Raw genomic sequence first — 25,601 nt, 5'->3', positions numbered from 1 at the left:
TTTGAAGAATAATTTGTGAATGTTCACCTCCAGAGAATTTTGTCCAAGGTGATAACCTCCTATGGTACTGAGATACCTGGGAATAAATTCTGTTAAATAAATTCAACTTTAAAAAGGAAAGAAAAATCACCGGGCATCTGTGTAAAGGAAGGATTTGCAGTGGGGAGAAATTAAGGCAGGAGACTAATTAGAAAGCTCTTCCAGTAGTCCAGTTGAGAGGTGTTAAGGGCCCGAACTAGTATGTCTGAGACATGAATTGGGTAAAGGGATGTATGTGAGAGACATTCATGAAAGTAGAAGCAACAAGATCTAGTGCCATATTGGCTATGTCTGGTGATCAAGGGAGAGGAGCCAAGGATGATATTGATTGATGAATGGGGAAGATAATAGTACTCTTAGTGTAGTGACAGGGAAGGTTAAGAAGCAGGAGGTCTGGGGAGAGTGATAATGAGTTTTGTTATGGAGAAGCTTGAGTGTGAGGGGCTTATGAGATGTGTTGGTCACTGATGACATGAAATTGTAGCTCAGGAGAGACTAGGGTTAGATCAATTGTTCTGTGAAGAGACTAGGGTTAGATCAATTGTTCTGTGAATCATCTGAATAAATTTAATCACTGAGTCCATGGGAGCTGATGAGATCCCCAAATTCTGTCAGTCTCTTCCTCCCCCCCCCCCCCCAGTCCTTTCTCTAGAAAAAAGCCAGAGAATTCGCCCCACATAATATATTATTCCCTCACCCTCACTCTCAAAGTAGCTTGACAGAATTTTAGAACTAGAGGGCCAGTTCTTAGAGACCATCTGGACTAATTTCCTCAATATACAGATTAAGAATGGAGGCTGAGAGAGATGAAGTAACTTAGCTCAGGTCATATAGGTAGGGAGTGGTGGACCATTCTATCTCAAGGAAAATTTCAGACAGAAATAGAATGGTTCCTGTCAAGCTTCCATGATTTTTGAGCCTAATGGAAAGTTCCTCCAGAAACACTCTTTGGAAAGAATAAACTCTTGAATAACCCATAACACCCTATTCTCTCTTCCATATCTAACATTCTATGATCTCAGGAGAGTCTGGGCCTCTTCTCATTTTTTCATTGTTTCCCAAGAGGCTAAGACCCAAATTATTCATAGTTAATTTGCTGCCTGAACCTGGAATAAGGTTAAGTTAAGGATACTGGGCTACTGATAAAGCTCCATTTGCATTAATGGAAAATGTGGTGATTGTTTATTTGGTTCTGGCTCTAGAGAACAAGCATGTGATCTTAGCCCACAAGGGCCTGTTAGAATTCAATTAAGGAGCTGGAGTCCATTACCATCCAAACCAGTTAGAGAAAAGATGATTTGGTTGCAGCCCAATTAGGAAATCCTGCATTAGCCACACTTGGAGTTGCCATCTCTCTGTAGCAGTTTAGTCACCTTTACTAATTGGCTTTAAATAATTAAGTCGGGTAGAGCCACCCAAGATTTCTGCTTATAAAGCAAGGCAGCCAAGGAGAACAACACAGGGCTACTGACAGAAACTGGGTCTGTTTAGTGACAAAGAGACCCCTACAAGGAAGGGCCTATGCTAGAAGCAGGGGATGGAGACTCATCCTTTTCATCGGTGCCTTTGTTATAGATCCCTACACAATAAACAGAAATAGCTGTTGGCACCTAGAAGTAGAATAGACAGAAGTCCATTATTGACTATTAATGTTTGTGCAAGAGAGATTCAGAAATCAACTCTTTCCTCAAAACTTATTAGTGATAGGACCTGGCATATTCTTAGATTTTCTGTCTCTCCTCTTGCCCTTAGTAGTTGCTTAGTACAGTGATGAGCACATGATAATTTCCATAGAAATACTTACTCTTTTCCTTTCCCCGTCTGTCCAAATACAGGAGTTCTCATCTATGAAATTTCAAAGACTTCCCAGATATCTGTGGCTAGCCACACATCATAGCAAGTAAAACATACCGAGAATTGCCAAAGTAGATTATCATTATCATATAAGGCACCTGCTTCTAAATGAGTTTAGCCTTAGAAAGCAGCAGGAAAGGTTTCCTCCTACTGCAGGATAGAAAGAAGAATGAGTGCTCAGTGGGTAATTGGTGGCTTTAGAAGAAGCAGGGAGCTCAGCAGTCACATTGCAACTAAATTTGCTTTAGCTTTTCTATTGACTCTCATTCTTGCCTTAGTTAAAAAATAATTGAAGAAAACTTAAAATAGATGTTTTTTAAACCACAAACTTGCATTTCTTTAGAAATAGAATTTCAGAATTATAGGATGCCTATAGTATCAGAGAAGACTTTTAAGGTTGGAAGATCATCAGAAGACATTTAATCCACCTTCCTATGCCATGAAGCCATGTTCTTTATGCCATCCCTAAGAAAGGTGGTCACCCAGCCTCCACTTAATCTTGTTTCACATATTAAGATCTCCAGACGAGAAGCTCAGCATGTTCCATTGAACTCTACACAAATGCTCTTATATCTAAAGAGTAGGGACTTTGGGTTCTGGCCTGGAGATATAGCACAGTTGCACAGTGATCTTTTTCTAGAACCAAGGATCTTTTCAGAGAAGATTATGGGGTTCTCAGAAGCTGAATCCTTGTATTCCAAGGAACTGACTGAACTGAATCACTGGATTAGCCTTGAGGATGAAGCTAGTTGGAGACCAAGGGGTGTGGCAAAGAGCACTGGGGATTATCCTAGGATTTAAAAGGTGTTAGGGTGGTGCCAGCGCATCATGTCTTGCTGTTTGTCAATGCAGGTTTTCCGTTTTGTTCTTGACATGTTTATATTTCTTTGGCTGTCCTAGCTCTCCTCATTCCAATCCCTCTATTCTCACTCTCTACCCTCCAAAAAGCAGGGGAAGGGAATGGGCTAAAATTGGAATGGTGTAAGAACCATTCCTACAGCATTACTGCGGGTCCGGGATGGGATGAGAGAGATGAATGAGTTTGGGATCGGGAGGGCAGCATGAGGCATGGATGGTGCATCATGGAAAAGTTTATTTCATTACAACTAGTATTTTATAGGGCAATGTTACATAAGCTAAAGGATTAGGTAACCTTTTTACATAGACAGTGGTTAGTAATGATTTACAATCTTAGTACAATGACTTAGTTTACCTCACCAAAGCTTACTTAGAGTTTTCTCTAGAATAATAAATCACAGGTAAATATGTAACCACCTAGTCCAGATTCTCAGGGAAATATTTGCTTCAGTGGGTTTATCACAAATAGACAGTTATTACCAAGTACAGCAGGGGGAGGGGTTAGTAACTTTGGCTGAAGTCATGGGGCTATATGATTGATTCTAGCTAGGCTATGGCTATGATTTTATTGGGGTCCACTCTCACTTCTACTGGGGGTTATAGAATGAGACGAATCCTCTTAACCTCTTTGGTTCAGTTTTTTCATCTGCAAAATGAGAGTTGGACTAGGGGTGCATACCCATGAGCTCCCTTCTGGCTCTCAATTTATTATTACCTAATCCAGCTATACCTCATTTTGCAAACAAGGAAATTGAGGTCTAAAGAGGGGAGATCAGACTTGCCCAGAGTCTCATTGGTGAGTGAGTAGCAGAACTGGCATTAAAATCAGGTAGGTCTTTTTGAGGCTCTTTTTTATTAGAAGTGAACTAGATTGGTTGAGAATGATTCCCAAGCAGAGGTTGAGAATGATTCCCAAGCAGAACCTTCATTTTTACCATATCTGCTATATCCAGTCAAATGCGTGCACTTTCCTAAGACTAGATTGGAGCTATTTCTGTATACCACCTGGTAAGCAAACATGTTCTCGTAGAGAAGTAGTATTGAAATGTTACTGGTCATATCAGAAATCCATATATGTATGGGTTACATTCATTTTTAATTGATGCTAGTGGTGGCATAGTCACTCAAAAGTAGAAATATTTGCTTTATTGGGGAAGACTTTTTTAGGCTGGGAAATTGAGAAGTTAGTGATGTGTTAAAGTATATAAGAAAAAAAATCCCTACATTTTTAGCATAGTATAATAGGAGAGCCATTGTGGCATAATATGGAGAGAGAGTTGGCCTTGGAATCAAGGAAGACCTGGCTTGAAGTTCCATTTCTGCTGATACTAGCTTTGTGACTTTGGGCAAATTGTTGAACATATTACTGCTTCAGGCAGATCTCTTGGACTATAAATTAAAGATTTTGATGTTCATCTGTGGAGGCAGCTTTCACAAAAGAAATTCAAAATCACAGTGAAAAATCAGCTCTCTAAAAATAATACCAAATGCATTCCTTTTCCCAAAACCAATTTAATTATTAATTAGCTTCTTTTCATTAAAATGCTAGTTTTTGATGAAGTCATTAAGAATGCTACTATTTAACAGAGTGAACTCCAGTTTTACCTAACTAATGGGTGATTCTTTTATTTTAAGCTGTTTCATTTAGGGAAACATACTCTTAGAGAAATATGAATCAGAATATTTTCCAGGCCCTTGGCTAGAGTCAGAAATTTCAACTTGTTAAAGTAACCTTGGAGTTTGTATTTGGCAGCCCTCTACTTCAGTACCGTGGATGTCATTATATCCATTTGGTATATTTCATACTTCCATTGGTTCAAGTCTTAGCCCTTTCCCTGCTTCCTTTCCTGGAAGATTCTTGACCATGGTCTCCTACAGATTGTTCACAGAGGGTTTACCTGTTGTACACAAGACCTTCTTGTAGGATTTGTTCAGTTTTGGGGGTTATAGCACAACACCTGGATTAGACCTGGCCCACCTCCTTTTTTGATCCTGTACTTTCTCAACAATATCTGCTAGGCCACTTGTGCACAAGAGTGTGTGTCACACATAGCTTGCTTGTCCCCACTTTGAGAATGCTAACTAATTCAGTTAAACATTTTCCTTCTAAAATGGACGTGAGCCAAATTGGGCCTATGAGCCATGTTGGGACCTCACCATTCTGAGGTATTTCTTGTGCTCCTGACAATTGACTTTTCTGTTCCTCCCAGACTGACAGATAAGTCGGTGAAGGACTACTCAGCCTATCGTTCTGCACTTCTCTTTTGGGCCCTAGTCGATCTCATTTACAACATGTTTAAGGTAAGAAAGCTTCCTGCTGCTCATCTCAGGTCCAAGCACATGGCAACCTTCAGTAAGCCAGCCTTCTTCCTAGGGATTGCTGGTTTTCCTCCCTCCTCCTCTTCCTCACATTCTGTTTCCAAGAACTCAAGGGAATAACCAGGAGAATTTTGTCATTTCTTTTTGAAGAATGTTCCCCCTCCTCACTCTTAGCTCAGCATCTCTAGGAAATTCTAACATTGCTCAGGTTTTTGGGCTGTGGCTTGATGTATTTCATGATGCTGATGAGGATTCTTAAGCTTTTTTTATACTTGTAAGTTTTTGTATAAAAAGCACACTGGACAGGGGCAGCAAGTTGTAGCTGCCTAACTGATTTCCAGTTTCCTTATCTACAAAATGATCTCTAAAGTCTCTTTTAGTGTTAAAATTATATGATGAGTAATAATTTATACTTAGTGCTTCCTCACAATTAAACAGCCCAGGGAGGTAAAAATGGTTAGTGCAGACAGACCATAACTTTACAGAGGCCTTCACACAACTCCCAAGAGGTTTAGTTGGGATCTAGATCTTCTGGCTCTTAGTAGCTTTTCTACACTTTGAGATCTGACAAGTCAGCCAGGACCATGGCCCACCTCTCTGCTTTTCAGGCACTTCATTTTCCCAAGCTGAATTAAGTAATTCATTTGGGGGCCTTCCTTTGGAAGTGCAGGAATGAAATGTGCTAGAGAAGGAAGGGTTCAGTCACTTGTAATGGCTTGTCTGACAGTCGGTATCCCATCTCTCCCCCCCCCCCCCATAAATGTTGGTTCAGGTGAGACAATGCCCAATTGTTTAAAATTAATTAATTGTTAATTGTTTTTAAAGGTTGTTTAGGAACAGAATAAATTTTGAGCTTTTGTTGTCCCTGGAAGCAAAAAAAAAAAATTTCTTCCAGCTATAACTTTGATGTTTATAATAGATGTTGTGTTGTTCCAAGAGACTGAAATATAACTGGATTGTTTTAAGAAAAAAACAAGTTGACCCTGAGTAATGTTTGTCCTTACCCTGGTTCTTGTTGGTTCTTTGGTGGAAGAGTGGTAAGAGTGGGCAATGGGGGTCAAGTGATTTGCCCAGGGTCACACAGCTGGGAAGTGTCTGAGGCCAGATTTGAACCTAGGTTTCTTGTTGGTTCTTGCAGAAGGTGCCTACCAGTAACACAGAGGGAGGCTGGTCCTGCTCTCTAGCTGAGTTTATCCGCCATAATGACATGCCCATCTATGAAGCTGCAGACAAGGCCCTGAAAACGTTCCAGGAGGAATTCATGCCTGTGGAAACATTCTCAGAGTTCGTGGATGTGGCTGGTGAGTGTTTAACTCTTTTCCCTTTTATTCATTTATTTCTTCAACAAACTAAAGGATTGCTAATACTAGTGCTGTTCTTTCTGGCCCCTACTATATACTGAGGATTAGGGCAGATATAAAGTTTAGGTAGGCCAAGGCTTCCTTGCTGTCCTGGAACTTGGATAAAATACAAACTCCAGCGTATACCATTATATTGGAAGTGCATTTAAGAGGTCCAGAACAAAGTGTTTGTGAGTTCCAAGGGGAAAGGTGTTACTAATGGGATTGGAGGAGATGGCAATACAAATTGGACCTTGAAGGTGGTGGGGTAGAGATTCAGTAGGCAGAGAAGGCAAGGGAGGGCATTCTAAGGAGAGAACAGTTAGCAAAGGCATGCTAAGGGGGACAGAGACTAATCCAGTTAGGCTCCAACAGAGAGAGGATAGAAGACAAATATGTATTGGGGCTGGAGAGATATAGGAGGACCCTAGATTTTAGAGGGCCTTGAGAGTTGGGCCAAGAAGTTTGAAATGTACTCGGGAGGGAACAAGGTACCATTGCAGATCTTGAAGCAGAGGAAAGAGTAACCTGATCACTACTTCTATGTTGAGGAATCTAGAAATACTCTGGGTTTGTGATTTGTTCAGTGACATAGTAGATGTGTGCTAGGCAGTTGCCTGACACACAGGTTAATTGAATTGCCCAGGATCACACAGATGGTAATAGTTAGAGGTGGACTTGAACCCAGGTCTTTCTACATAAAGGATATAGGAAGTGAAGGATAGAATTGGAGGAAGTGGGAAGATCAGGTGGGTAGTAATGAGACTTTACTGGAGTGGTGAAACGAGTAGAAGTAAAAGGAAGGGAAATGTTATCACAGTGGAATCAATAAGATGTGGGGTGTCTGTGTTTGTGTGCTTGCACGTGCGTGCTGGTGTCCCCATCTCCCTGTCTGAAGTGCTTATTATAGATAGATAGATAGATGGGTAGATGGGTAGATAGAGGTGCTAATTATTGATAGATAGTTAGATAAATAGATTTTTGAAGGGAAAGGGAAGAGGCAAAAAGATGCAAGGGGGTGTGGGACAGAAATAGTGAGATCAGACAGAGGATCAGGTTGTGAGGGGAAACAATTTATTTCAGAATGTTTAACTTGAATTCCACTTTAAAGGTCATCCATCACCCAAGACTTCAAATCAGTCAGGTCAAAACTGGGAGTCATACATTCAAAAACACTTGTTTAAGGAAATATAGGAAGGAGTCTCTGGGTTCCTGCTGTCACTGGCTCTTCCTGGCAGCCTCTAGAATGATTTGTAGAGATGCCATCCCCTTTCTGGGCCCAATCCTGCTTTTGTGATGGCTTGAGAAATTAGCATATGAATGGAAGCTGCTTTCTGGGGCTAAGCTCTCCCATCTTCTTGCTTTATTTACTCTTGCTGGAAGCTAGGAGCTCTTCTGTCCCTGCTGTCTTGTGACAAAATCTCCACTTGGTAGAAGAAGTTACAGGTGATGAATTGGATCCCCCTTCACTGAGCTTCTGAACCCTAGGAGAACAATCCTTAACATTTGCATGATCTTTTTGAGGTTACAAAGCATTCTCCTATAGATGATCTCCTTTAATTTCAACAACTCCCTTTTGATGCTATTAGAGAAAGAACAAGATTATTCCCATTATACTGCTGAGGAAACTAGGGCTTAGGAAGATATTTGTCCAGTCTCCGGTAAGTGGTACAACTCATTCTGGAAAATAAACTCTCTTGCTGTGCCCCACAGGCTTCTCACTTGGTTGTACAGATCGGCTTCTAAGGCAGTCTACTAGGCAAGAGAAGGCAGAATGGAAGATGAACTTTGCCATTTGTCAGTATCATGGTGCTACTGCTTCTGTTCTCTGTGCCTCATAGATGATAGTAGGGGAGTGTAGGGGTCCAGCTAATTGTAGGCACTGAATGGATCACCTTGAGTCAGAGCTCTTTGGTCTCTGAGAGATTCTAGATAGAGTGAATGATAGATCAGCAGTGGAGTCAGTCTCTTTCATTTTTTATAGATGGGGAAAATTGAGGCACAGAGAGGACACTTAAGTCACTCTATTAATTTAGGCCAAAATATTATTTTTGTTCAGAGACTTGTAAGATTTATAGATCAGAGAAAGTGATGCTAAGGAAGGTAGGTAGTACTGTCTAATGGACAGAGCCTGGGACCTGGAGTCCAAGAACCTGGATCTTTGACTATCCCTGACCAGGTATGTGACCCAGGACAAGTCATTTCCCCTCTGGGTTTCATTGTCTTTCTCTGCAAAATGGGAATAAGAATTTTGCATTTCCTTAGAAGAGATTATTTTTGAAAACATTTTCTCAGTTTGCATTACATTTAATTTTTTATGGCATTGCTCTAACCAAAGAAAGAGATATGTGAGTTGCTGTTATTACTAGGATTGCAGTTAGAGCTGGGAAGAACTGGAAAGAGATTGTGTAGTCTGAGCCCTATCTTTTACAGATCTGGAAGTCCAGAGACCTTCATCCTCTTACCAGAAATTACCCAGACACCACTGAGTAGAAATGAGGTTCAAATGCAAGGCCTCTGACTTGAAATCCAATGATTTGCTACTGTGCAGCACGACCCCTTAAATTGGTCTTAGGAACTTAAAATTAATGCTGAAAGAGACAATAGAGGTCACCCTAACTCTCTCCTTGTACAGTTGAGGAACCTGAAGCCCGGAGAGGTAGGTAACTGGCTCTACCTCCATCAGGTGGTGATATTTGTGTTGAAGGTTTTTGTGCCACTTTGTGGTTTACAAAGTCACTTCACATAGTTCACTGGAGTCTTGCAGGTCAAGTACTTGAAAGTATTATTCCCATTTCATAAATGAGGAAGCTCCCATCCCCAGCACTGTTGAGCACAAGTTGATTCCACAGGAGGCCTCCTCAGAACAGGCCATCACCACGAGCCTGGACTGGAACCCAGGCCTCCCTGTTTATTGGGCTGCCTTTACCTGTTGTACAAATGTTGTGCATGACAACCTTTCTTTCTTTCTTTTTTTTTTTTTTTTTTGAGTTCCTTATATATTTGGGAAATTAAACCTGTGTCAGAGAGTTTTATTATAAAAATGTTCTCCCAGTTTGTTGCTTTCCTTCTAATTTTGGTTGTATTGGTTTTATTTGAACAAACCCTTTTTAATTTGATATAATCAAAGTCATTCATTTTACATATTGTAATGTTTTCTATCTCTTGCTTGGTCTTAAATTCCTTCCTTTCCCACAAACCTGACAGATACACTATTCTGTGATCACCTAATTTATGATTTCACTCTTTATATTTATAAAGTCATTTACCCATTTTGAATTTATCTTGGTGTAGAGTGTAAGATGTTGATCTAAACCTAATTTTTCCCATACTGTTTTCCAATTTTCCCAGCAATTTTTGTCAAATAGTGAGTTCTTGTCCCAAAAGCTGGGATCTTTGGGTTTATCGAACACTAGCTTGCTGAGGTCATTTACCCTTAGTTTATTCCACTGATCCTCCCTTCTGTCTCTTAGCCAATACCATATTGTTTTGATGGCTGCTGCTTTATAGTATGGTTTAAGATCTGGTACTGCTACAACCTTGCTTTCTTAATGATGAACACAGAACAAATAGTTTGTACACTCATAGGAACACATCAAATGACCAAGAGAAAGCAGAAGTAGAGACCAGCCTGGGACAAAGTATCAACTATGATCCATCAGGAGGTGCCTATGTTTTCCTACTACTAGGTGAGCCTGTGAACATCCTTCCTATTGTTCGAGGCAGCAGAAAAAGAGCTCTGGCCTCAGAAAGGAGGAGCATGTAGGCATTTCCCAGCTCTGGCATTTGGGAACTGAATAGTCCTATCCTTGTGGAGACTCAGTTGCCTCCTATAAAATGTGGAAGATAGAACTCAATACAGACTTGCAGGCCACCTGACCAACAAAATGGGAGTCTAGACATGTTCTCTAGTCTTTTCAGCCTTGCAAATGTTTCTAAAACAGAAATGACATGCCAGAGATAAAGCAAGTTTGAGCTCTCACCACAGTCCAGGAAATGAGTTAACTAACCCCTAAAAAGTACTCATTCTACACTTACTCTCCTATATCTGTTACACTCCCAGGAGCCAAACTGCCCAAGCCACCCCATGGGCCTGGCATATAGTTCAACTCTAAAAATGCCTCAGGGATCCACACTCCAAATGGCAGAAACTTGCTCACATGTGATAGGAACCTGGGAGCAGTTGGGAGGAGAGGGAGTTAGAGCTGGATGCTTGGCAAGGGGATGGAAAAGGGAGGAGCTAGAGAGCATTCCACTAAACCTAAGGGAAAGAGACCAGCATCCAGCTGGGGCCAGCTCTGCCCCTTCCCCTAGAAGGCACTTATTGGGCTAGAGACACCTTAGGGTGTCAAACTATGAATGTATAGCATGGGAGGAGGCTGAGAGCTTTTGAGATCCAGCCCCCAGGGAAATTCATAAGGAGTCAGTAGGTGAGCAACAGGAGGAAAAAAAGGAAAAAAAGATTGAAATTGTTAATGAACTTGGGAGAAAGAAAATTCAAGAACTTTGAGCATAAGCCTATCTTTCCAATATGGAAGACATTGACAGCAGAAGGAAAAAATAGCCTCCAGATTTAGCAAAAGATTTTAGGCATCTATGAATGAATATTGCAAAACAAAGGGTAATAATGATTCAATACCTGAAGAGGCAGAGTACCCTGTGGATTTTGAAGAGATTATAGTATCACAGCATGCTGCTTTCTGAATGGTTTAAAGGAGAATAAGAACTGAGAGAGAATTTGGGGCCTACATAGCAGAAATAATTAGCAGAATTGAAAAACTCGAATCCTTCAGTGGCAAGTCAAATCAGAGAAACAAAAGAGAGGATAACTAATTGGGAATGCAAATACATGGAAATAAGGGACAATTTGGAAGAAGAGAAGCATAAAACAATAACATTAGAAGAAAGCATGCTCTCCAGATAAGCAAACCAATAATCTTAAAGACAGGCTACATAGAGACAACTTAAGGATTACGGGTTTCCTAGGAGGACACAGCTGATAAGAAAACCTGAATACTACAGTGAAAGAGAAATAAGGCAGGAAAACTGCATGGAACTTCTGAACCCAGAAAACAAAATATCAATTTAAAGAATCTGTAAATCTCATCCAGAAGAATAAACAAAAAACCCAAGGCTGCAAATTCGAAGACACAAAGTGATTTAATAATTCCATCAAAAAACAAATTTTGAGAGACCAGAAGAGAAAGGAAATTCTAATAGCACAGGACTATTCTACACCCACCAGAAAACGCAGGGGAGACTGGAATGTGTTCCAAAGAGCAGTGGAGCTCAAGATGCCACCCAAGGGTAACTTGACCTACCTTAACAACCTTTCTAACCATAAATGAAAAAGTTGAATGTTTGCCCAGTGCTTTCACTCCTAAGGAAGGACAGTTGTGAGGAACACATTGTAAAGCTTAAAACATTATACAGTACTTCAATCCAGAAACTTGCCCTCTGGTTCCTAGAACAACTAGATAACTTAGTCATTGAAATACTGTAATAATAATAACGACTATTTTTTATTAATCACAGGCCCCCTTTTATCCAAGGGACTATAGAAGATGCCCATTAGCTTCCTATTTGACTATTCTCTGGGTTTGGTCTGACTGGGATCTTTGTATCATTTTGTACCTTTTGTTTCTACTTGAACTCAATCATCCTTCATCCACATGGAATGTCTCTTCATTGCTATTTGGCTTTCTTATACCCCCTAATTAGGGACGTTGGTCATTTCATCTCTTAATATTGTCACTATCTTACCATCTGTTGTACAAAAACCCAGCAAGATCTAGTAGTAGAGGAGGAGTATCTTTAACTTTTAGACCCTTAACTTCATTTCCTACCCTTCACAGAAAGTGAAACTCAGGAAGAGCTAGCTTACAGTTAGGGCTGAGGGGATGGATTATGGGGGAAAGAATAAGAGTACTCAGCTCAGGCTGGCACTTGACATCATTTTGAGAGGTAATGCTATTTATCTCAGCATGGTACAGGGAGGAGAAAGGAGTTGGTTGAACCCAGGGGCAAGTTGGGGCGGCTAATTGACTCTCAGGCTCCTCCTAAGTCAGGACTTAGGATGGAATAATTTCATTATTTTTCCTGAGCTGTTATGAATTCCCAGAATACACAGACACACCTATTTTCAAATGTAAGTTGAAAAAAATTATTTTTCAAATTCACATACCAACTACCACTTCTCCCTGCTATTCTTAATTCATAAATTATGAGTTGGTTATAGTTCTGATGTTGACCCAGCTTCTAATAAATATTTATTAAACATCTACTATGTACAAGGGTCCTGTGCTTTATTAACACAGATGGTGTGTAAAAATGATGACAGCATGGCACTGCCCTTATGGAGCCTGTCACAGCTCAGGGCCTGGATGATAGCAGGGCAGATAATTACATACAAAACAAGACAGAAAATTATCACTGTCACAAAAGAGGGTACAATTTAAATGACTCTGGGGACCCAGAGAAGAGAGAAGTCACTTGTCCCAGGAGGTGTTAGGGAAGGCTTCTTTAAGCCATGCTTAGAAGAATGCAAAGTGTTTTGTTAGGGTGGAATGGGTGACAAGGACTTTGCAAACTTTGGGCCTGGAAAGGACGGGGCAGCTCCCCCAGGTTTATTCCAGGATTTGGGAACTGGCTGCTTTGGCCGGAGTATGATGGAGCAGAGTAAGAGAGGAATCAGCACCTCTGCTTGGTTAGCCTGTCCTCATGCCTCTAATTCCCTAACCAAGGGAGATAAGGGCAGCCTCCTGCAGACTTAGTGTTTCAAGGGGGGGAGAGGTTGTTGCTCTGATGTTGGTGTCCTCACAAAGCACTGGAATTGGGCAGTTTCTTAGCTGTGTGACTTTGGGCAAGTTACTTCCTCTCTGGGCTCAGCTTCCTCCTATGTAAAATGAGATGGGATTGATGCTCCCTCAATTCCTTCCCACCCTAGCAAGTTTTCAGGTCACTTTTGGCAATGAATCTGTGATCCTGTGCCCAAAACTCAGGGCTTCCCTTGCATTCACCCGGGGGTGGGAGGAGGGCAGGCAGATCCTCTATCTCTGCAAGATAGGGTGTCTTCTCTTCCCCCCCCCCCCAACCAACCTTATGACTTGGTGGGGTGGGGAGGGGGGGAGAGACGCAGGCCTTGCTGCCAGACTTGTCTGATCCTAACAAACCCCCTCCTGTGCTGTTTTGCAGGACTCCTCTCAGAAATCAGTTTAGCTGACAACTTCCTGAAGGACCTTTTGAACTCAATCCCCTGACCACCCAGCCCGGGAGAGTGACCGGCCAAGACGGATCCCAGCCTGCCTTCCGCCCCTGTGTTTCTCCTCTCCTCAGCTTTGGTTTTTTTCCGAGGGGCGCTGCCGTTAGTGTCCCCCTCCCCCGCGGTTTGTGTGGGAACGGCTTGGGGGGTTTAGACTTTCCTGTTTTATCTTGTGTGTGGTGCATTAGCTATGAAGTTATACGTACATACCCCAAGCAATTGGAGGACCCTGTACATACCAAGGGGCCATGAGTTGTCCTGGCCAAACTTAATACTTGAGTGTGCACATCTTGAGAAATAAGTGAATGAATAAATACCCATTGAAAAGGACATTTTGGTTGGTGCTTACGCCTGTCAGTTTTGCTGGTGGCACACTTCTTTCCCTGAGCAAACCCAGCAGTTTCAGAAGTTCATCAGAGACCAGTGAAAGCATCAGGATCCCTTGTCTTGGCGCCCCTTGGTGGAACAGGATGGGAGGAAATCAACATGTCTTGGCTGGTATGGAGCCCACTAGCTGGAGCAGCATTCCTATTCTAAAGCCAAAGCCCACATCTTTTCTTTAAGTAACTCAGCTTTTACAGTCTGGATCACAAGAACACGTGATATTTAATTCTCTCTGATAGGGGGAAAAAAAGGGCTTATAAAAATAGAATGTCTGGCTTTCCATCTAGAAAAAGACTCGGCTACTTGGTTTGGTGGCTGAGAAACCACTGACAGAGTCAATGGGAAGTGTCTGGGACTTTGGTTTGATCCCAAATCCAAAGTTTTGTGTTAACCTGGCATGTAGTTTGAACCCTCTGGTCACAACCTCAGTGCAGCTTAGCCAGTTTGCTGTTTGCTGAACCACACAGATTTTCTGCCATCTTGGATTTTTCCTATAGCTATTCTCAGATGGGAGATATTAATTTAGTTGCTTAGTCATTTATTAAAGAGAGCTATATGCTAGGTACCGGGAATATGATGACAACCTTTCTCTCCTCTAAGGGAGGGGGATGAATTAGCTGTGCTTCCATAGATAGAAAAGTTCCTGCAAATGAGAGGTCCAGTGGTCCATTCTGACCTTCCTAGAGCTAACTTGAGCCCACATGGTCTTCCAATTGCTTCTGGGGAAATGGGGATCAGAGTGTTGTTCCCCTTTTCACCCTGTGATCTCCTTGTTTCTGAATCCATGGAAAGTTCTCTCCTTAGCCCCAGTGTAATTTCTTTTATTGATTGATCTAGTTTTGCTTTCCACAGCTGATTTTCTCTTTACCAGGGCAATATATCTAGAGGAGGAAAAAAAGATGGCCTTTGCACATAGTCATGAAAAATTCTAAACTTGAATTTCCAAAGACCTAAATATATGTGACTTAAGTTGAATGGCTCCTTGGATGGGGTCCCCAGTTCACCATTTCTTATAGTCCTAAACTAGGGACAGCTGCATTACCTTCTACCTTGGAATGATTATTTCTCACTTAACTTAGTGAATGAATAGGAGGGCTATATTGGGAACCCACCTTGCCTTTGGTTCCACAAATAGCAAACATCTATTAAGCAAAGATTATATGCAAGGAGACTGTGCTAGACATTAAAGATGCGAAGACTAATAGCCCTTGCCTCAGGGGGCTTTCATTCTTTTGAGGGAAGGAGTCATGTTGAGTGCAAGGAGAAATAAACCCCATAGGAGAACCGGTAAATACTACTCACATTTTCTCCGACAAAGTCTTTTAGGGAATTAGGGCCCTCCCTTATTTCTCCAACTTTTGAAAATCTAAAACCACTTGCCCCAGACCCTCCTGTTCCCATAAAATAACATGAGAAAGTCAAAAGTCTAGGAGGTGGGTAGCTAGTATGGTGACAGCAACATCTATAGCCTCCTTTTCCTTTCTCCCAAGCCATTGAACATGGGAGACATGGAAGGATAGAGAACCTAAGAACTTGGAGTCTCATCTACTGTTTTGGGAGAGAATGCGATGTTTTATGTGATGTGTTCACTATCAGTTATAAAGTTTATGGTCTCATTGGGGAATATGAAACATAACCCAGATGACTGACTTATGGTCTCATTCACCTCTGAATCTCTTCAAAAGTTAAAAAAATCGTTATAATACACAGTATTATATGGTAAGTACATTAAAGTGTGGCACAAATCTGATATCAGAGAGGAAAGATTATAGGGAAGACTTCCCAGAGGAGGTGGCATTTCATTTTGGCTTTAGAGGAGATATGACTAGAAGGAGGAATGATATCATGGCCCTAGCGAATAGCAAAAGTAAGAAAAGATCAGAGAGTACCAAGTAAGTTTAAAACAACGCTGATTTGAGTAGAACATTAAGTTTAAGGGGAAAAAGGGAAAAAAGGGCCTTACTCTGGTGAAGGAGAGAATTCTTTAAGGGATGGAAGTGACCACAGAAGAGAAAACGGACAGTTTGGGTTGCATAAAAATGAAAAGCTTCTACATACACAAAATCAGGACAGCTCTTATTAAGAGAGAAGATGGGAATTGGGGAAAATGTTGCAAGAAGTTTTTTTAAAGGTCTGATATCCTAGATACATAAGTAGTACAAGATCAAGAACTGTGTTCACCAATAGCTAAGTGATCAGAGGATATAAATAATTGTATCAGCAGTTTTCTAAATCATGAATAAAGGAAATACAAAGGAAAATAATTCATTTTCACCTCGCCCTCATCAGATCATCAGAGATAAAAGATGAAAATAGTAAATGTTTGTGAGTCTGTGGAAATATAGACATGGTAATAATATACTCTTGGTGGATCTGTGAGTTAGTCCAACAGTTTTAGAAAACAATTTGGAATTAAACCTAGTCACTCATTTGTACCTAAAGTATTAATGCCTTTGACCCAGCAATTCCATAACAAGCCAAGGGGGTCAGAGGCAGAGAAATGTCTCCTGAATGCAAAAATATTTTAGAATAGCTTTTTGCATAGTAGATAAGAACTAGAGATAAAAGCAGGTGGCCTCTCAATTGCGGAGCAGCTTGGTATTGTGCACTGGCATGTGCATTGTACTATAAATATGTAAAATTCAGAGAAGCTTAGGAAGATCTATATGAACTGATTGTAGAGTAGAGTGAGCAAAATTGGGAGAACTATTTATGTGATGACTACAATAATGTAATGAAAAGCAACACTGATCAATGCAGAGATTAATATAATAAAAAGCAACACTGATCGAAGCAGTAACCAAGCACAACTTCTGGTAAAACTAAAGCTTGCCTCTGATGGGAGGTGGTGAGCTATAGGGCTGCAGAATGAAGCCTACTCTCATACATGATCAGCCCATCTTCACTGATTTCTTTTTCCTGACTCTTCTTGTTATCTGAGGGAGAGAGGGAGGGTACTATCATGGGAGGCAAGGAGGGAATTGTTGGGAAGTTGCAATGATTTTCAAGAGAAACAAGAGCATCAATAAAACTTTTTTAAAAAAAGGTATATAGGCAGACCCCAGAAGCCTAGATGTCAGGAAAAGAATTTTTAAATAGATGACTGAGTAGACATAAGTGTGCCCCTTGAGAATTTTGATATAACATGGGATCATTACTCTAGAATTGGAAGGAACCTCAGAGGCCATCAAGTCCAACTCCCTCCTTTTAACTGAGGTCCTGGGGGTGGGGGTGGAGGGTCAACTAATCTGCCCAAAGTCACACAGGAAGTGGTGGCAGAACTACTTATAAGGTAACAGCTCTACAAATAATGAGTTGGAAAAGAAAGTGGAGGCAGGAACACTTCAAGCCTATGGCCATAGTCCAAATTGGTAATAGTGGGAAACTATACTAAGTTGCAATGAAAAAAAATGGCAGATAAATGAAAGCTACTGCTTAAGGAACTAGAATCAAGATTTTGGCAATAGATGAAGAAAAAAATTCTAAAGAGACTCAGCAAAGATGAGAAGATGTTGAAGAATTTTCAAGTATGCCCCCCTATTCATCAAGGACCCATCTAAAGGGCTCCCCCAATGAGAAGACAACAGACTTTAGTCATTGCGATTGTGAGACTTCCATGATCCTATTTGGGGTTTTCTTGGCAAAGATACTGGAGGGGTTTGCCATTTCCTTCTCCAGCTCATTTTACAGTTGAGAAACTGAAAAGAAAAGAGTAGAGTGACTTGCCCAGGGTCACACAGCTAGTAACACCAGGTTTGAAATCATGAAGATGAATCTTCCTGATTGTAAGTCTAGTAGTTCTTTCCACTGTGCTACCTCTTTGCCCTACAGTGTAGATTTAAGAGCCAATAAAATCTTGCCTTCCCCACTCCTGGGGACTAGCCCTCTTCCTAACAATATTCCCATCAAAATTCCCTTTGAACTTAGAAAAGATCCCTAATGCTGCAGTCTCATTAAAGAAAAAAGGGTAACAACAGAGGGGAAGCAAGGACATTCTTACTTCATTCTTCACTCTTTATTCCCTCACTGGCAGGCTGTATTTTCTGTGGACAAAGGGAAGCTCTGCTATCGATGACAAGAATACATTGATTGATTGGTATCCCAGGGTCAAATATAAACTCCATTTGTCATTTAAAACCCTTCACAACTTGGCCTTCACATAATCTAGGATCTAACTAAATGCCCTTGCATGATATTTTCTACACTTAACATGACTGCTTTCTCCTTGGCTGTTCCCTATGCCTGGAATGCTCTTCTCCACACCTTCTGTGGTCTCCTTCAAGTCCCAGCCAGTCCCTTCTAAGATTACCTTCCTTTTATATTGTGTATATCTTGTATGTGCATTATTTGCATGTTTTTTTTTTCCCCCTCATGATGTGAACTTGTGAACAAGTACTATCACTTTTTTTTTCAAACCCTTACTTTCTGTCATAATAACACTCTTAAAACAGAAAAGGTAAGGGTTAGACAAATGGGGTCAAGTGACTTGCCCAGGGCCACAGCTAGGAAGTGCCTGGGGTCAAATTTGAACCCAGGTCCTCTTGACTCCAAGCCTGGCGCTCTGTCCACTGTGCTAGCTAGCTGCCCTTAGAACTATGTTTTTTGTTTTTTCTATCACCAGAAATTAGCACAGTGCCTGGCATATAGTATTCATAAATGCTTGTTTACTGACTAGCTGATCATAGAATGTCATCTTGAGTGTCAGGCCTAGGAGGGCCCTCAGAATCTAGACTGTCAGGCCAGGGAGAGTCCTCAGAATCTAGAGTTCTAGACTGTCAGAACAGGGTTGGGAGAGAAGCATATGTTATAGCTGAGTGGAAAGTGCTAGAGAACAGAGAATGTCAGAAGTGGGAGAGTCTTTAAAAGATTGTCTAGTCCAACCCTTTTACCCAAAATATTCAGAAAAAAAAACCAAACACAATAACATCCATTAAGCTACAGTAAATGCTTTACCAATATTCTTTCACTGGATTCGGCAATCATGGGAGAGGTCGGGCTATTATCCTCATTTTACAGCTGTAGGAGTTCTCAATGGCCAGGGATAAGCACTCCAGCCCTGTCTCCCTCAAATCTCTGGTTACCTCTGGAGGCCCTCTGGAGCTGCTTCTTGGTGTTACTTCATGGGAGAAAACATTACCACCCTGAGGGAGCAGCCACAGAACCACAGGGGTGCATGCAGTTCTCATGAGAACAGAGGAGAGGAAGACAAAAGGAACTTGTTTGGAGATCCCAGGTGTGGGTCTGACCACATGGCAAGGGTGTGTGTGTGTGTGTGGTTTGGGGAAAGGGGGTGGAGAGGGGAGCATTTTTTGGGATTGACTGGATTTCTTTCATTACTACCATTTTACTTGGGATCTGTCCTTGTCAGCTTCTGCCTGTTCCGGCACAGCATGGCCACTCTTGGGGCCTCAGGACTCCGCTCTAGAAAAGGAAGAGGCCTCCCACTCTTGGAAACCATCTGGTCTTTAAGCCCCTTTCTGACTCTGAATTCCAGGATGCTACCTATCCTACAAGCCTGTGGAAGGGTCCTCCCTCTCCATCAAGTTCCAAGTCTGGAGTAATTCTAGTTAAATCTCCTCATTATTTTTTTTAACCCTTAACCTTCCATCTTAGATCAATACTATGTATTGGATCTAAAGCAGAAGCATGGTGAGGTCTAGGCAATAGGACTTAATTGACTTGCACAGCTAAGAAATGGCTGGCCTGATTTGGATCTAAAACCTCGTGTCTAGGCCTGGCTTTCTAACCACTGAACCACCTAGCTGCCGTCTGCCCCAATTCCCTCATTTCATTTTATTTTTTCACCCCTTCATTTCAAAGATTAGGCCAGAAAGGTCAAACAGACCATCCAGACAAAGGGCAGAATTGGAATCCAGATCCCCAGGATTTTAGCATATGAGGGGATTGGACTAGATGGCCCATGAGGACCCTTCTACCTTTAGATGTACCATCATCTGGGCAGTGAAGTGGACCTTGGCCAGGCCTTGGTGCTCCCCCACCCCGTGGGCATCCACTCATGTCTTACCCACTCTTAGCCTTTGCCTTCCGGATTCTGATCTTAGTCTATCCGTTCCAAAGTCAGCTGGCCTCGGATTTGGGGCCAGAAGTCCCAGCTAAAATCCGCCTTTGCTCCCTGAAGCTTTTCCTCATTCCTCTTCCGGTCCTGGCTCCCCACCCCCACTCCCTCCCGTTTATTCTATTTGTCGGCTGTGGGCTGCGTGCTGTGTCCCCGTCAGACCCGCAGCTCCCGAGGGCAGGGACCGCTTTCTTGCCCCTTCTTTGTACCTCCATGCCTTCGGCAGCAAAGCTCGGCGGCTGTCAGAGCAGGAGGCTTTTAATGGCTTCCGGTCCTGCGCCTTCATTTCATAGAGAAAGCCCTGAGAGTCACAGATTTCCCAGGAATTCCATCCCGCCTTAGCGCGAGAGCCAGGACTCCAGCCCAGGTTTAGGAGCCACATGCAGGGCGCTCGGGGGGGGGGGGGGCCTCGCGGCGCCACCGCAGTCACACAAGGCCTTGCGGCATCCAGCACGCCCCGGAAGTGCTTCCTGCCGCGGGGTTCCAGGAACCCCGACTGGCTCTGTCAGGGGAATGCCTGGAGTCCCATCGTGGCCTTCGTCCTTGTCCCTCCCCCTCTGCGGCCACCTGCTGACCAGAGAGGCTCTGGCCCCGGGCCGGCAAACCCGAGTCCGAACAGCGGGTCCCACGCACAAGGTGGGGAGGAAGAGAGGCTGCCAAGCCAGGCCCAGACTCACCCAGTCCCTGATGCTTTCGCCCACGCGGTGGCCTCGCAAGCTTGAGGCCTGCGGAGAGTGGCCAGGGATTGGCCTGGGAGTCGTGGGCCTTCCCCAGAGGCTGGAGCTGGAGGGATGGGGGTGAGCACCACCTTCGGATGCTGACCTGGGGGCAGGGCAGTGGAGGGGCAGCTTGGAACAGGAGGATGTGAGTTCAAATCCTGTCTCTATGTCCTTGGGCAAGTCCTCGAACCTCTTCAGTCCTCAGTTTCCTGAAATTGAATGAATGAGATGATGAGGATGAATATGAAAAATGAAAGAATGAAACAATGGGGATGAAAACGAAAAATGAATGAATGAAATGGGGATGAACATTAAAATGAATGAAATGGAGATGAAAATAAAGAATGAATGAATGAAACAATGGGGATGGACTTGAAAAATGAATGAATGAAATGGAGATGAAAATAACAAATGAATGAATGGAATGGGAATGAACATGAAAAATGAGGGGAGGAGAGGAAATGGCCACGGTGCTCCTTTGGCCTTTAAATCTAAGAGCTACTGCTCTGTCTTCCCTCAAATACCTTTCCCATCTGACCACCAGGATCCTGGAAGTCTCTTTGACCCGATAAGCCTTTGAGAATGAGCTGGATGGCCTCTGTTTAGGTCCTGTTTGCCCTGGCTTCCATTTAGAACACTTAATAACTAGATGGGGAGCCAGAGGACCTGGGTGTAAATCCCAGCACCATCCATTAATACCTGGGTGACCTTGGTCAAGCCACTTTTCCCTGGACATCAGTTTTCTCATCTGTAAGACAAGGGAGGAACAGCAAGGGAGCCCAATAAATAGAGGACCAAGTCTGTATTATTAGGACCTGGGTTCAAGTCTATCCTCTCTCCCTAGCTGTAGGATTCTGGAGAAGTCATTTAATCTCCATTGCCCAACCCTTGCTGCTCTTCTGTCTTAGAACTAATACTAAGGCAGTAGGGAAGGGTTTAAAAAACAAAACAGACAAACAAAAAATGAGGGAAAAGGAGAACACTGAAAAACAATTGAGATCAACACCTGTAAAATTATGACCACTTTTGAGCCCAAAAAAGAGATTTGAGAAGGCACTTTCTATCCTTCTTTGCATAGGGGAGAGCCTCTGGGTATGGAAAGCTGGTATAGTGTGGGCAGCTATGTGGCTCAGTGAATGGAGAGCCAGGCCTAGAGACTCCTGGGTTCAAATCTAGCCTCAGATACTTCCTAGCTGTATGGCCCTGGGCAAGTCACTTAGCTCCAATTGCTTAGCCCTCTTTTCTTCTGCCTTGAGTTGTGATCAAATCAAATCAAATCAAAAATTTTAGGACAAGGTAAGGGTTTAAGAAAAAAATGACTGGCATAGTTGTATGTTAGACTTGGAGTCGAGAAGGCTTGCCTCAAACACTTAATAACTATGTGACCCTGGGCAGCTGCTCTTAACTGTTCTCAGCCTGTTTCTTCATCTGTAAAATGAGGGCCATAATAGCACCTACCTCCCAGTATTATGGTCATTATGGTCATTCTTAGCAAGCCTTAACAGTAATACAGTGGATAGTGTCAGGCTTGGAGCTGGGAAGACTTGAGTTCAAATCCATCTCTGAACAAGTAACTTAACCTCTTTCTGTCTCGGGCTCCTCATCTGTAAAATGGAGATAATTGTGGATGACTGAGGATTAAAGGAAAGTAGAATGGTAAAGGCACAGTGCCTGGCAGATAGTAAGTGCTATATAAATCTTAGCTATCATTGCTATCTTTGATTTTTCTGAGTTTTAGTCTTGCTTAACTGTTTCTCCCCTTTTTGTTTTGTTATAAAGGGTTAGTTTCCTGAAGTGGGGCAGGAGGGGAAATAATCAACAAAAGAGAACAATACTAATTTATTTTTTAAATGATTTGTTCTAGGAGAATAAAAGGAAAAGATTTTTTTTTAAATGAGAGGAGTTGAACTCAGGGGCTTCTAAGATCCCTCCTGGATCTAAGTCTAAGGAATTTATTTTTAAATTAAAAAAAAAATCCCACCCCACAATTTATTTATTTAGAGTATTTTTCCATGGTTACATGATTCATGATTTTTCCCACCTCTCTTTGCTCCCCCCTCCCTGAGCTGACAAGCAATTCCACTGGGTTATACATGTATCATTGTTCAAAACCTATTTCCATATTATTCATATGTGCAGTAGAGTGATCTTTTATAGCCAAAACCCCAATTGTATCCCCATTGATCCATGTGATCGATCATATGTTTTTCATCTGAGTTTCTACTCCCACAGTTCTTTCTGTGGATGTGGATAGCGTTCCTTCTCATAAGTCTCTCTGGATTGTTAAAGAATTCATTTTTAAACTTTTTTAAAACTTATTTTTATTATTTCTATTTTAATAACAAATTTCCACATGAGTTTTCCAAAGTTATACGATCCATGTTGTCTCCTTGCCTTCTTCCTTCCTCCCTCCCAGAGCTGGCAAGCAATTCGATCTGGGTTATTATGCCTGTATTATCACATAAAGCATATGGGAATTAATTTTAAAGAATATACTTTATATAATTAAATACTTTAGATAATAAAATATATAAATATTAAAGAATATACTTTATATGCTTATATATAAAGTATACTTTATGGCTGACAAAACGTTTTCTTCACAACAAACCTATGAAGTGGTCCTTTTTATTTCTACTTTACAAATGGGAAAATGAAGGTTTGGAAAGTTGAGGCAACTTGTCTATGGTTACATAGGTGCTAAGTGGTGGAGTTAACTCCAAGTTCAGAGTTGTTATTATTAAAATGGTGGTTTTTACCTGACTTGACCTTCCCTGAGGAGGGAGTTTCTTTTAAAAACAAAACAAAACAAAAAACACCTTATTTTCTGTCTTAGAATCCATACTGTGTCCAAGGCAGAAAAGTGATAAGGGCTAGGCAATTGAGGTTAAATGACTTGCCCAAGGTCACACAGCTAGGAAGTGTCTGAAGTCAAATTTGAACCCAGGGCATCCCTTCTCTACACCTGGTTTTCACTCCACTGAGCCATTTACCTTCCCTAGGATTGGGGAGGGGGCTGTTTTCCATGGCCCTAGACTGGCTCCTTAAATATTGGAGCAACTACAGTTCCACTTTTCTAAAGTACTTGAGAATTTCTCATAACCATCATCTGAGGAAGATGGTACCAATGAGATTGTCTTCATGTTACAGATGAGGAAATGGAGTCTCAGAGATGGGATTGTGACTTGACCGTGGTCCCACAGCTAATGTTGGAGCCTCTATCCCTCCAAATGTTAGAACTGGGATTGACTTCAGATGATCTAATCCAAGGCCCAGAGAAGGAAATGAACTTGCCCATGATCCCATAGCCACTCTGGTAGAACAGAGGTTTGTTTATTCTAAGCCTTCTCTTTTGGCGCCACACCCAGGGTGGGATGTGCTGTCCCATACCTGCTCAGGGCCCTTCTTTCCCAACAGACAGCCCCAATAAAAGGGAATTAACTCTGGTTAGATTTAGTGTCATTTGCAACCCTTAGTGCCTCTGGAGTAATTTTTAAGCCCATAATGTCTGGGCTCAGCAGTGAAGCCAGAGCAGGAACTGAAATGCTCTTGCCAGAAGAGGCAGGTGATTTTCAGGCTTCCTCCTTGAGGCGGCAAAGCCTTCTTGGATCACTGCTGTTTCTTGATGGGTCAAGGAGCAAGGACAGGCCCCCATGCTTTGGCCAAGTGATGGAGAGGATCGGTGGGCAGCTGCTGTGGTTCCTCAGACTGCCACGGGTCCAGGAGAAGCAGTTGGGTTTTATCTTCTTGTCTGGTTGGGCCTAGGAACTCTGCCCACGTGCTCAGCAGCCCAGAGATTCTGAGTCTCTTCAGTAGCTTAGGTTTAATTTAGCTAATGAACAAATAACTCATTACACCAGGGACGGCAACTAGAGTCTACAGGCTGACATGCCACCCAGTCCCTGGATGCCCATAAAATGTAAGATGGGATGAGTAAACTGTATTTAGCAATGGGCACAATGATGTCCTGATGATGAGCAGACAATACCAAATCTTATTTATATAGGGCTTTACGAAGCTGGAGGAGATATAAGAAATCGTCAAATCATTCTAAAATGGGAAGGTCTCAGCACATAGAAGGGCAGAGCTGGGAGGAGCCTTAGAAGTGGAATGACAAAACTGGAAGGATCATAGAATGTCAGAGTCGAGAGGGCTCTTAGAACACAGAATATCATAGCGCAACGGTACCTTAAAACACAGGAGATCAGAGCCAGGAGGGATTTTTAAATATAAAATGTTAGAGCTTGGAAGGAACCTAGAATATAGAATGTCAGAGTTCAGAAATATCTTAGAACATAAGAGGTCAGAACTAGAAGGGACCTTAAAACAGAGAATGTCAGGAGTAAGTGGGACCATAGGAACAAAGAAGGTCAGAGCTGGGAGGGATTTGCACACATAAAATATTAGAGCTGAGAAGGAACCCAGAATATAGAATATCAGAGCTCAGAAAGACCTTAGAACAGAGACTGTCAGAGCTGGGAGAGACCTTAAGAACAGAGAATGTCAGAGCTGGGAGGGACCTTAGAACAGAGAATGTCAGAGCTGGGAGAGACCTTAGAACAGAGAATGTCAGAGCTAGGGAAAAGCTTAGAACAGAGAATGACAAAGCTGGAAGGGATTTGCACACATAAAATATTAGAACTGGGAAGGAACCCAGAATGTAGAATGTCAGAGCTCAGAAAGACCTTAGAACAGAGAATGTCAGAGCTGGGAGGGATCCTTGAACATAAAAAGTTAGAGCTGGGAAGGAA

The 25,601-nt window shown here is 42.2% G+C and overlaps 1 protein-coding gene across 1 annotated transcript in view; it reads left to right on the top strand.

Moving 5' to 3' along the window:
• UBR4 (ubiquitin protein ligase E3 component n-recognin 4) overlaps positions 1-14,001 on the top strand; it is a 161,355-nt gene extending 147,354 nt beyond the window's left edge. Inside the window, exons 100-102 of the mRNA XM_044668702.1 lie at positions 4,962-5,052; positions 6,209-6,371; positions 13,605-14,001. Coding sequence (XP_044524637.1) covers positions 4,962-5,052; positions 6,209-6,371; positions 13,605-13,669 — 319 coding nt within the window. The 3' untranslated portion in view covers positions 13,670-14,001. The remainder of the gene's footprint in view (positions 1-4,961; positions 5,053-6,208; positions 6,372-13,604) is intronic.
• The last annotated feature ends 11,600 nt before the right edge of the window (positions 14,002-25,601 follow it).

Source organism: Gracilinanus agilis, chromosome 3 (assembly GCF_016433145.1).
Source record: "Gracilinanus agilis isolate LMUSP501 chromosome 3, AgileGrace, whole genome shotgun sequence".
Lineage (NCBI taxonomy): Eukaryota > Metazoa > Chordata > Mammalia > Didelphimorphia > Didelphidae > Gracilinanus > Gracilinanus agilis.
Note: the sequence above shows the minus strand (reverse complement) of the source record. Positions and strands in the feature narration are given on the sequence as shown.